Below are 12,500 nucleotides of genomic sequence, written 5' to 3' on the forward strand. Positions count from 1 at the left end.
AAACTACAGTAAAGTTACAAATTGCTGTAGTTAGGGGAGTAAGTGAGTACAAGACAATGAATATGTACGTTTTACAGTTTTACTGTATATGCTCTTTGCAATTCTACAGCATTGTGACAGAATTTGATAACTAGTTCACCAATTTTGTATGTAATGACTCAAGCAATGAAATGAAGACTATTAGTTTTATTGGGAACGACTATTCAGCATCCATAAGTATAGTTTTTAAACTTTTTCTGTTCTATCATACTGTAAACAGTATTTCTACTGTACCTCCTGTAGTAAACAGTAAAGGGAAAAAAAATGATTTGCTTTTTACTGGAATGCTTTTGAATGTGAACATTACATGTGGACATACAGTTCCCAACCAAGAAATTTAGTGTAAAAACGGTGGATAGCATGTTTTGCATGCAAAGACCTATACAACTGAAACATAAAAGTCTATGCCGTTTTTGTAATGTCACCAATAGCCAGTATTTTGAAACCTGGTGTACTTTGATTGACTGCATGTACCTTGTGAAGTGAAAACAAGTGTTATTCTTTGACAGAATAATTTAATTTTGAGTCAGATTTCCAGTGTTTTGGTAAAGATAGTGTGTGCAGAGAAAGATGTGTTCTGTTTTGAAATGAAGAGTTAGTATATATTTAACAAAATGTGTTTATGAGAAGAAAATTATCCATTTGGCCAATTGTGTATTGTAGGTGTGAGTCTGTGTTAAGAGTTTAGAAAAAGTATCTGAAGTATGTGTAAGCGCTTGTTAGTGAGATATTACTGTAAGATATTAAGACATTAGGATTTAAGGATATTAAGATGTTAAGACATTAGGATATTATGATGTTAAGATATTAAGACATTAGGATTTAAGGATATTAAGATATTAAGACATTAGGATATTAGGATATTAAGATATTAAGACATTAGGATATTAGGATATTAAGATATTAAGACATTAGGATATTAGGATGTTAAGATATTAAGACATTAGGATTTAAGGATATTAAGATATTAAGACATTAGGATATTAGGATGTTAAGATATTAAGACATTAGGATTTAAGGATATTAAGATATTAAGACATTAGGATATTAGGATGTTAAGATATTATTAAGACATTAGGATATTAGGATGTTAAAATATGAAGACGACCTTAAAGGAGGAATCTGGCGATTTTTCATATAGATCTCCGTTTCTCATCGTCACCGAGTACTGTTGGACGAAAAAACCCCGAAAACAATCTGTTTTACCCAGCTCGAGTTGCTACAACCAACAGCTAAAGTAGCCAGGCAGCTTCAGCGCTACACTCTGGGGGCATGAATATGGAGGCTCATGAACATACCCCCAGAGTGTAGTGCTGTAGCTGCCTGGCTACTTTAGCTCTTGGCTGCAGCAACTCGAGCTAGGTAAAACGGATTGTGTTTTTTTTTCATCCCGACAGTACTCAGAGACCTTGAGAAACGGAGATCTGTGTGAAAAATTGGCGGATTTCCCCTTTAACGTAGTGCCAGCTCTGCCCTGCTTTTGGCCATTGTGCCTCAAGCTGAGCATGACAATAGGGTGCAATTATTTTGTAATCGATTTGATGTAAAAAGTAGATCAAAAGTAGAGCAAGGACATTTGGCCTTTTTAGAAAAGTACACAAAGCTTTCTTCAGAGTTGTACGGTGCCTCGATGGAGAAGAATTGATGATTAGTTACGATGCTTTTTGAAAATATCCTGAAAGTGGTGTCACATCAGGACTGGGCTGTGATTTCAGAGGTGCAAATTGAATGCATAAACAAACACCTCAGGCAATCATTTACAAAACTGTATTGCTTGCAGTTCCATAAGTGATTGAAAAATGCAATCTTGTCACAAATGTCCGATGTCCTTAAATAGCTGAAATAGCTGTTTGATATAAAGACCATTTGTTTATGGAGCTGTAGAGGGTCATCTTGTCGGAATGCTGATGAGAGTTGGGTCAACACTGCCAACCATGTACTCAGCAACAACCAACGTTTATTACAATGTAATTGCCATGCAATATTTTAATCTACACTCTAAACCAGTGGTTCTCAAATGGGGGTACGTGTACCCCTGGGGGTACGTGAAGGCACTCCATGGGGGTACGTGATATTTTAAAATATACATATATTTAAAAAGTAGAATCCATACAAAAATACTTTAAAAACAATTATTTAATAAATATTTCAGGAAAATATAAGTTCATAAAATTAATTTTATATTTCAGTAGGCTATTCAATTTCATTATCCTAAAAACCCAGAGTCCCCCCCCATACCAGGATGGTTCGACCCAACCTGTCACATGCCACCCGCCATCACCTGTCAATCACTGTCAAAACTCAAACGATGGAGTCGTGGTTGAAGCGCAGCGGTAATTCTTGTGAAAACACGGAGGGACAAGTGGCAAAGAAGGCCAAACTAGAGCCGGCAAAATTCCGGCTGTATCTTGAAGAATATGTTTTATTTGGATTTACGTCAACAAGTTGTAACCCACCCAAGGCACTGTGTTTTTTTCTGTGGGGAGAAATTAGGGAACAGTAGCCTGAAGCCTGCACATCTGCAGTGTCATCTTAAATTAGACACTGATGGCACAGTGCTTTGTTTTAAGTCTTTTTTTCAACTAAAAATGCTTTGCGCTGGTTAGGGGGTACTTGGCTGAAAAAATATTTCACAGTGGGTACATCACTGAAAAAAGGTTGAGAACCACTGCTCTAAACTATAAATGATGTGCACCAACACAGACTTCAGTAACAGATTGAGTATTAAAGCAACACCAAAGAGTTTTTTGTACCTTAAAATAATGTTTCCAAAATCGTTTCAGTGGTTCATCAACTCGTAACAGGGTGAACGGCACTATGTAAGTTTGCCAGATTGGGTAGCGGATCTGTAGTTCGAAGGAATGAGACATAAGAAACTGCAAATTTGACTTGCGTCTGATGTTGCAATACATTGTACTTTTATAAATCATTACCTGTTTACCAGTACCTGTTTATCGACCACACACACACACACACACACACACACACACACACACACACACACACACACACACACACACACACACACACACACACACACACACACACACACACACACACACACACTTGACTAACTCCATTACTCTTGCTTGTCTCTCTCTCTGTGCAGGAGAACCCTTACATGTGCAGTGACGAGTGTGACGCGTCCACCCCGGAGTTGGCCCACCCCCCCAGCCTGATGGCCGACTCGGAGATCAGCGGACCCATCACCTACTGGCAGACCGTCACCTGGAGCCGGTTCCCGACCCCCCTGCTGGCCAATATCTCCCTCTCCTGGAACAAGAGCCTGGAGCTGACCGACGACGTCCTCGTCACCTTCGAGTACGGCCGCCCCACTATCATGGTGCTGGACAAGTCTCTGGACAAAGGCCGCACCTGGCAGCCGTACCAGTTCTATGCCGACGACTGCCTGGAGGCGTTTGGCATGCCGCCCAAGAAGGTGTCGGAGCTGTCGGCGACCAACGTGACACGGGTCATCTGCACGGAGCAGTACTCACGCTGGGTGGGGTCCAAGAACGAGAAGAACGTGCGCTTCGAGGTGCGGGACCGCTTCGCCATCTTCGCCGGGCCGGGACTGCGGAACATGGACAGTCTGTACACGCGCATGGAGAGCATGAAGGGCCTCCGCGACTTCTTCACCTTCACCGACCTCCGGCTGCGCCTGCTTCGTCCCGCACTCGGCGGAACCTATGTCCAGCGGGACAACCTGCTCAAGTACTTCTACGCCATCTCCAACATCGAGGTCCCTGCCAGGTAAGACCACTCACTGGGAGGGTGGAACATCAAGCATGGGGTAGCATTGCCTCAGTACACTGCACTTTAACTTGTGCGCATGTCTTCAATGGAGATTTAACTTGTGCGCATAGATACAGTATCTTTAATGGAGATTTAACTTGTGCGCATAGATATCTTCAACAGAGATTTAACTTGTGTGCATAGATATCTTCAATGGAGATTTAACTTGTGCGCATAGATATCTTCAACAGAGATTTAACTTGTGCGCATAGATATGTTCAACGGAGATTTAACTTGTGCGCATAGATATCTTCAACTGAGATTTAACTTGCATTGATACCGTAATTTCCTAACTATTAGCTGCAGCTTATACATTGATTTTGCAACATTTCTTAATACACGGAGCAGTGAATATAGTATTAATATGGTTTATTTTAACTTGCATAAAACACTGTTCTGCGGCTTATACACGATGCGGCTAATACACAGGAATTTACTGTATCTTCAAGTGCACTTTCAAAATGAGGTTGAAAATCCAAAATCATTATTTATATATATAGTATTTTATTTCTCTTTTTTTTATAGTAATGTGTATTATTTTGCACCAAATGGTATTATTTTGTATTATTTGGTGCAAAAAAATAAAATAATTGTGAACAGGTAAGATGGCTGTTAAATGTTGGTTGATGATATTGTGGAGATCAGCTCTACTCATACACTTCATTACTTCCCTCCTCGTCTAGCTGCAGAGACAGTAAGCATCATACTCAATGTAATTTAGGGTTGTTAGAGAAGCTAGATAAGCATGCCTGGTCTGGTGCGTATGCGTGGTACTCTTTACATTTGAAGAGAGGAGTCTGAACACTGGTGCGGCTCGCTCGGTTTTATCTCTCCAGATAATGCACCCTTTGTATTTATAAACAAGTCTGTGCGCCTCACAGCTCAATTTAGCAACTACTTACAGGAATACACAACAGCCATGAAGAGAATGTATACAGCCATGTAGCCGCATGCTCTACCAAACCCTTTCCGGTAACACGATCCGTCAATCAATAGTTATTCTAGTATGTCAAAGAGGAAATTGTTTTAGGGGGACAGGGTTAAGTGGAGGGGGGTGGGTGGGGGGGGCATGGTGGTGTGTGTGTGGAAGGGGGGGGCGGTGGGGGTTAGGTGACGGATGGCCACTGCTGGAGAATGGGCAGGGGAATGAGGCGATGGTTGAGAATGGCAAGGTAATACCCCTCTGGAAAATTGTTCCAGGATATTTTATTAATCCTGCAATATTGGGAAGCGTTTTAGCCGAGTCTGAATAATGAAAATAGCCCCCGCTCCCCAACGGGTGTCCTCAGTGAGTGCTGCTTTAAATGGACTCCGCTGAAACGGGCTGCTGGCAGCGCTTGGGGGGTGGGGGGCGTGGGGGGTCCCGATGGTGGAATAATAGAATTAGGGAGCGCAGGAGGGCCTGGGGGTGGGGGGGGGGGGGGGGGGGTTTACAGGGTCTCATTTCCCCCCCTGTTATCCGGCTCAGCAATCACCAGTTGTAATTAGCCATAAACAGCCATCACAACAAGAGCCAGGGCCGGCTAATCGAATGAGACACAATGTTAGTTGTTAAAGGGGATCTGAATTGGCTGTTAATTTCCTAATTTAGCGATGTGATTTGTGTTTTGGATGCTCTATTAGGTTAGAGGAGGTCCCATAATGATGCTGGTCCTCTCAGACTGAGTGTTAGATGTAACCTGCGTTAGCGAGCGGGATCCGCTAGTGCAGTCGTTGCTAATTTTAGCCCGCGCTAAGGGATGATGTGGATGCCATGCATTCGCTCTCCAATAACACACAGGAAGACATGCGTTTGATATGCAGATATGAGAGGGATTGATGCTGGAGTGGTTAGTGTGACGCTGTTCATTGGCCACGTCTCTTTCTTTTCCTCCACTCATCACGCACACCTTCTCCTCGCCTCCTTCTCCTCGCCTCCTTCTCCTCGCCTCCTTCTCCTCGCCTCCTTCATTCCTCGCCTCCTTCTCCTCGCCTCCTGTGCGCCAGCACAAAAAGACATGCAGTTGGGGACTTGTTCACTCTCATTTTCAGGCTGTGTTGATTGCAGATGTGCTCTTCTGGCGCTTTTGCTGCAATCTTGTTGCAAGAAACACACATCACACAGTCTACTCACACACACACACACACAGACACAGACACACACACACACAGACACAGACACAGACACAGACACAGACACAGACACACACACACACACACAAACAAACACACACACACAAAGGCAACAAAAGACTACTCCCACCAGATCTGCCAAATTCTGAGGCTGGAGAATAGTGGGGAACCTACTTCCTGAAGTCAGGCAAATATCTCAGAGCCACTGCGAGTGTGAACCTTAATTAAACCTAGCGAGGAGAGAATTACAAAAATAAGAGCTACAGTATTCCCAAGGTCCCCGTGATTTATGCAGAAGCTGACAGAAGCTTATCATCCTCCTTCTCTCCTCCTCCTCCTCCTCCTCTTTAAGACAGAGTATGCGCAAACCTGCCCGGCAGGAGCTTCCACATGCTGCTAGACGTTTCTGTGTTCTGTTTTTTCTCTCTCGTTTTTTTCTCCTTCTTCTTCTTCATCTTCTTCTTCTTCATCTTCTTCTTAATGCGATCATTATTTCACTGTTGCCTAACATCCCTGTCGTCCTCTGGTGCTGGTGGAGGAGATGAAGCGGCCGTTTCGACGCTGCGCGACATCAAACACTGACCAGCTGGCTCGGCCAACGCTGCTGTAGGCGAGAGAGGGGGTGGGGGGGGGGTGGCCGTGCGACAAATAACTGCGTTTTATTCTTTTATTTTTTACCCATCAGCTCAGAGCTGGGTAGGGGAGGCCATTAGAGAGGGAGATGTGAGGGAAATGAGCTAAAAACATTCAGCTGAGGTGGAGAGAGATGGAGAGAGATGGAGAGAGATGGAGAGAGATGGAGAGAGGTGGAGAGAGATGGAGAGAGATGGAGAGAGGTGGAGAGAGGTGGAGAGAGGTGGAGAGAGATGGAGAGAGGTGGAGAGAGATGGAGAGAGGTGGAGAGAGATGGAGAGAGATGGAGAGAGAACGAGAGAGGTGGAGAGAGGTGGAGAGAGATGGAGAGAGGTGGAGAGAGATGGAGAGAGATGGAGAGAGGTGGAGAGAGGTGGAGAGAGATGGAGAGAGGTGGAGAGAGGTGGAGAGAGATGGAGAGAGGTGGAGAGAGGTGGAGAGAGATGGAGAGAGGTGGAGAGAGATGGAGAGAGATGGAGAGAGATGGAAAGAGATGGAGAGAGGTGGAGAGAGATGGAGAGAGATGGAGAGAGATGGAGAGAGGTGGAGAGAGATGGAGAGAGGTGGAGAGAGGTGGAGAGAGATGGAGAGAGATGGAGAGAGATGGAGAGAGGTGGAAAGAGGTGGAGAGGCATGCGGTGGGGAAAGTATATGCCGGCAAAGCGGCCGGTGAAGGCCTCGGCAGTGTCCTTGGGTTCAGTTTGGCAAACAGACAGAGGTCGGTGGGGTGGATATGAGAGAGAGAGAGAGAGAGAGAGAGAGAGAGAGAGAGAGAGAGAGAGAGAGAGAGAGAGAGAGAGAAAGAGGTGGATAAGTGAGGGGGGGTAGGAGAGGAGAAAAGAGGGAGAGGAGAGAGAGGAAGTGAGAAAGAAAGAAAAAGACTGGGTGAGTATTAAAATGAGGGAGGGAGAGAAAAAAGGAGAGCAAGACCAAAGTAGAGAGAGAGGAGAAAGACAAAAAAGGGAGATTGAGTGAAATAGAGAGGGATAGAGAGAGCAGAAGGGGAAAGTGAGATTGAGAGAGAGAGGGGGATAGAGTGATTCTAAGGGCAGGGTTTGATGGCTAAGATCTGTTTATTCTCCCTTGCTGAAATGAAAGAGGGCTGCAGTAGCAGACAGTCGATCTCCGGTGGAAAAGATGAGTGCACGGTTGTGTGGTGGCGATTCCCGTCACAGCTCCGAGAGCTTCCGAGAGCCGCGTGCCAGTTCAGCCCAGCGTGCCACCGCGGCATCCAGCTATATTTGTGCCCATGAATAAGTAACCAGCAGCCAAATTATTCATCATTTCATAATTATATTATTGTAAGCGCAGTGTGTACCACCACCACGCACCAGGGCACAGGGTGGAGAAGAGGTGGGGGGGGGGCTCAGGGACTGGGAAGTGAGGGAGCGAAGGGGAGGAGAGAGGTGGAGAGAGGGGGTGGAGGGGAGGAGGAGAGGGGTGAAGGGGAGGAGAGAGGTGGAGAGAGGGGGTGGAGGGGAGGAGTAGAGGACCTGAATGTAGAGGGGGGGTGAGGGGGGGGTGAAGGTAGAGCTGCTGGCAGCTGGGGGGGGTGTTGAGGGGGGGTGAAGGTAGAGCTGCTGGCAGCTGCCAGAGCAGGAGACGCTGGCTGTTATCAAACGGCACGCTGGCGCTTCATCGCTCCAGACAGGTAAATCCAGTATCTCTCTATCACAAATGGGCAAAGCCATTATTTCTGCTGACCCGTGCGGCCATCCGGCTGAAGGGAAATGATTAGGGAAATGTCAAGCTGTCAGCAGGGAGACCACTCTGTCAGATGCCATTTCATCAGCACTCAGGGGCCCGTCCACACCATGCCATTGGCCTCAATGCTCCTCTCCTCTCATCTCTTCTCCTCTTCTCTCCTCTCCTCTCCTCTCATCTCCCCATCTCTCCTCTCCTCTCCTCTCCTCTCCTCTCCTCTCTTCTCCTCTTCTCTCCTCTCCTCTCATCTCCCAATCTCTCCTCTCATCTCCCCTCCTCTCCTCTCCTCTCTTCTCCTCTTCTCTCCTCTCCTCTCATCTCCCCATCTCTCCTCTCCTCTCCTCTCCTCTCTTCTCCTCTTCTCTCCTCTCCTCTCATCTCCCCATCTCTCCTCTCCTCTCCTCTCTTCTCCTCTCCTCTCCTCTCTTCTCCTCTCCTCTCATCTCCCCATCTCTCCTGTCCTCTCCTCTCCTCTCTTCTCCTCTTCTCTCCTCTCCTCTCAGCTCCCCATCTCTCCTCTCCTCTCCTCTCTTCTCCTCTCCTCTCTTCTCCTCTCCTCTCCTCTCCTCATCTCTCCTCTCTTCTCCTCTCCTCTCCTCTCCTATCATCTCCTCTCCTCTCCTCTCTTCTCCTCTCCTCTCTTCTCCTCTCCTCTCCTCTCCTCATCTCTCCTCTCTTCTCCTCTCCTCTCCTATCATCTCCTCTCTTCTCCTCTCCTCTCTTTTCCTTTCCTCTCCTCTCTCTTATCCTCTCTCCTCTCCTCTCCTCTCCTCTCTTCTCTTCTCTTCTCTTCTCCTCTCCTCTCCTCTCTTCTCTTCTCTTCTCCTCTTCTCCCCTCCTCCTCCCCTCTCCTCCTCTCCTCTCCCTAGTGCTCATTCACTCAGGCCAGCTGTGAGTGTGTGAATCCAGAGATGAGCTCAGACTTCGCCTGGAGGAATCAGTCAGTGTGCTTCATCCATCCACACACACACACACACACACACACACACACACACACACACACACTTTTTCAACTCCCAGCTCTGGCTGCAGTTGGCCTGCCTAAACTCTAATATAACAGCATAGCGCGAGCGAGCCTGCTGGTAATTGACACGGAAGAGGGGATTTTCTTTGAATGGGAAATACATGGACAATCTCATTATGGGGCTGTTTAGGCATACCGCTCTGCTGACACAAGGCCTTGTTACACCAGAACAGCTCTGATTGAAGCCCGCTAGATTCCTGCACTCCCTCTCCCCCATCACCTCCCCCCCTCTCTCTCTTTCTCTCAGTCTACCTCTCTCTCTGTGTATCTCTCCATGTCTCTTATTCTCTCTGTCTCTCTCTCTCTTGTCCAGATCGATCTATCTCTCTTTACTCGTCTCCTTCTCTCTCAATGTGCATACCTCTCTCTCCCTTTCCCACTCTCTCTCTCTCCCTCCCTCTTTCCCTCTCTCTCTCTCCTTCCCTCCCTCCTCTCCCTCTCTCCATCTGTCTCTCTTTCTGCACAATCGGCCTGAATAAAAAATCAACTCCAGACACTAAGCTCTTAGCGCCAGAGTAAGTGGATTAGCGAGAGATTGAGAGCTGTCTGAGACCAATGTGCGCTCTCTTGCTCCCTCGCTCCCTTGCTCCCTTGCTCACTCGCTCCCTTGCTCCCTTGCTCACTCGCTCCCTTGCTCCCTTGCTCACTCGGTCGAGGCAGAATGGAATTCACTCGACACTTATCCGCTGAGCCACTGCTGTCCCGGAGTCCTTCAAAGAATACCCCCCCCATTCTCTGCTGTGCCACTGTTGCCCCCCCCCCCCCATTCTCTGCTGAGCCACTGTTGCCCCCCCCTGAGCCACTGTTGCCCCCCCCCAATTCTCTGCTGAGCCACTGTTGCCCCCCCCCCCCCCCAATTCTCTGCTGAGCCACTGTTGCCCCCCCCCCCCCATTCTCTGCTGAGCCACTGTTGCCCCCCCCTGAGCCACTGTTGCCCCCCCCACATTCTCTGCTGAGCCACTGTTGCCCCCCCCCCCCCAATTCTCTGCTGAGCCACTGTTGCCCCCCCCCCCATTCTCTGCTGAGCCACTGTTGCCCCCCCCTGAGCCACTGTTGCCCCCCCCACATTCTCTGCTGAGCCATTGTTGCCCCCCCCCCCTCTATCCCCCCTCCAATTCTCCACAATTGGCAGAATGTCCCGTCAGCTGGCCCTGGTGGTGGAGCTCGGGCGGTTCGGAGTGGGGGAGTCCAGCAGGAGGGGGAGGCCAGCAGGAGGGGGAGCCGCTAGGGCCTTCAGCTGGCACAGAGACAGAGGTGGAGCGGCACAGAGACAGCTGGCGACGCCTGCTGATGATGGCATAGGTGGACACGGCGGACACAGTATCACTGTTGCTGGTGGACACGGTGGACACAGTATCACTGTTGCTGGTGGACACGGTGGACACAGTATCACCGTTGCTGGTGGACACGGTGGACACAGTATCACTGTTGCTGGTGGACACAGTGGACACTATGTAGAGCTGTTGCTGGTGGACACTAGAGCTGTTGCTGGTGGACACTAGAGCTGTTGTTGGTGGACACTAAATAGAGCAGTTGTTGGTGGACACTAGAGCTGTTGTTGGTGGACACTAAATAGAGCTGTTGTTGGTGGACACTACATAGAGCTGTTGTTGGTGGACACTAGAGCTGTTGTTGGTGGACACTACATAGAGCTGTTGTTGGTGGACACTGCATAGAGCTGTTGTTGGTGGACACTACATAGAGCTGTTGTTGGTGGACACTACATAGAGCTGTTGTTGGTGGACACTAGAGCTGTTGTTGGTGGACACTACATAGAGCTGTTGTTGGTGGACACTACATAGAGCTGTTGTTGGTGGACACTACATAGAGCTGTTGTTGGTGGACACTAAATATAGCTGTTGTTGGTGGACACTACATAGAGCTGTTGTTGGTGGACACTAGAGCTGTTGTTGGTGGACACTAGAGCTGTTGTTGGTGGACACTACATAGAGCTGTTGTTGGTGGACACTACATAGAGATGTTGTTGGTGGACACTACATAGAGCTGTTGTTGGTGGACACTACATAGAGCTGTTGTTGGTGGACACTAGAGCTGTTGTTGGTGGACACTACATAGAGCTGTTGTTGGTGGACACTACATAGAGCTGTTGTTGGTGGACACTACATAGAGCTGTTGTTGGTGGACACTACATAGAGCTGTTGTTGGTGGACACTACATAGAGCTGTTGTTGATGGACACTAGGGGCCCTATCATGACATTCTAAAGCGCATCGTCACTCGTCAAAAGCTTATTCAAATTTAGTAGGATGTCCAGTCCACATTGGGAGGGGTTTCGTTATCAAACATCGAGCGCATGGCGCAACAAGGTGTTCCTAGGTTTTTTAATCAGTCATATGGGTGTGTTTGGGGGGTAACATCATTTAAACCAATGAGAATGACATCTGGCATTCCCTTTAACGGTGCAAAGCGCGATATGTCAAATAAATGCATCTGTATTTTGGCATTCAACGGCACATTTGAAGGAGGCTGCTTGCGAGACAGTATGGAATAGTCATTCCACTAAACCATGCTTTGCTAAAGCCTAGCATAGCCTTCATGCATTTGCACTCGTCTATTATTTGAACTCATTGGCAAAGTGAAACTAACTTCACCAAGGTGTTAGTCAACGACAAGACAGTTATATGCAGTTACTTTCACTATTGACTGACAATGGGTTACCACCGAAAACATAGGCTGGAAAAAGCAACACTTACCCTAATATTGCTCAAATGACTGAATAAAAAAACATTTATCCTGCAGAGGAGTTGTTTATATCTTGTGACAGTGCATCTTCAGCTGTGCTCCATACGTGTCTCTCGCCTCTCCCCTAATCATTTTTAACCGCATTACCAATTTGCAAATGTTGGTGAATAACTACTCATCATGACATGTACAGTATTTTGTAATATCTTTATTCTAATTATGTTTCCCATTGTAATCGTGCAATTTGTAATGTTTTGCATGGATGTGCGCTGATGTGTGTTCATGAATGATAGAATGATGGTGCGTGCACCCGCCAATATGACTGTTGACAATGCGCTCTTAAAAAAACATATAAACAACTCACCATAGACTTCTGACCAGGTGTACAATAGCAATTTTTAGACAATGTGCCAGGCCACTCCCTAGGTTGTTAATTGCCACACCTTTGGGCGCATTGAAAATAAACGTGCAAAATACCGAATTAAACTTTG

At 47.2% G+C, this 12,500-nt stretch overlaps 1 protein-coding gene across 1 annotated transcript in view; it reads left to right on the forward strand.

The window, feature by feature from the left end:
• Positions 1-12,500, forward strand: part of ntng2a (netrin g2a) — an 83,404-nt gene that overhangs the window by 13,813 nt on the left and 57,091 nt on the right. Inside the window, exon 2 of the mRNA XM_076270754.1 lies at positions 3,149-3,792. Coding sequence (XP_076126869.1) covers positions 3,149-3,792 — 644 coding nt within the window. The remainder of the gene's footprint in view (positions 1-3,148; positions 3,793-12,500) is intronic.

The sequence above is a fragment of the Alosa pseudoharengus genome, unplaced genomic scaffold (assembly GCF_046254945.1).
Source record: "Alosa pseudoharengus isolate Yale_2024_CS ecotype anadromous, Long Island Sound unplaced genomic scaffold, YU_APseudo_1.1 YU_APseudo_1.1_scf_6, whole genome shotgun sequence".
Classification (NCBI taxonomy): Eukaryota; Metazoa; Chordata; class Actinopteri; order Clupeiformes; family Clupeidae; genus Alosa; species Alosa pseudoharengus.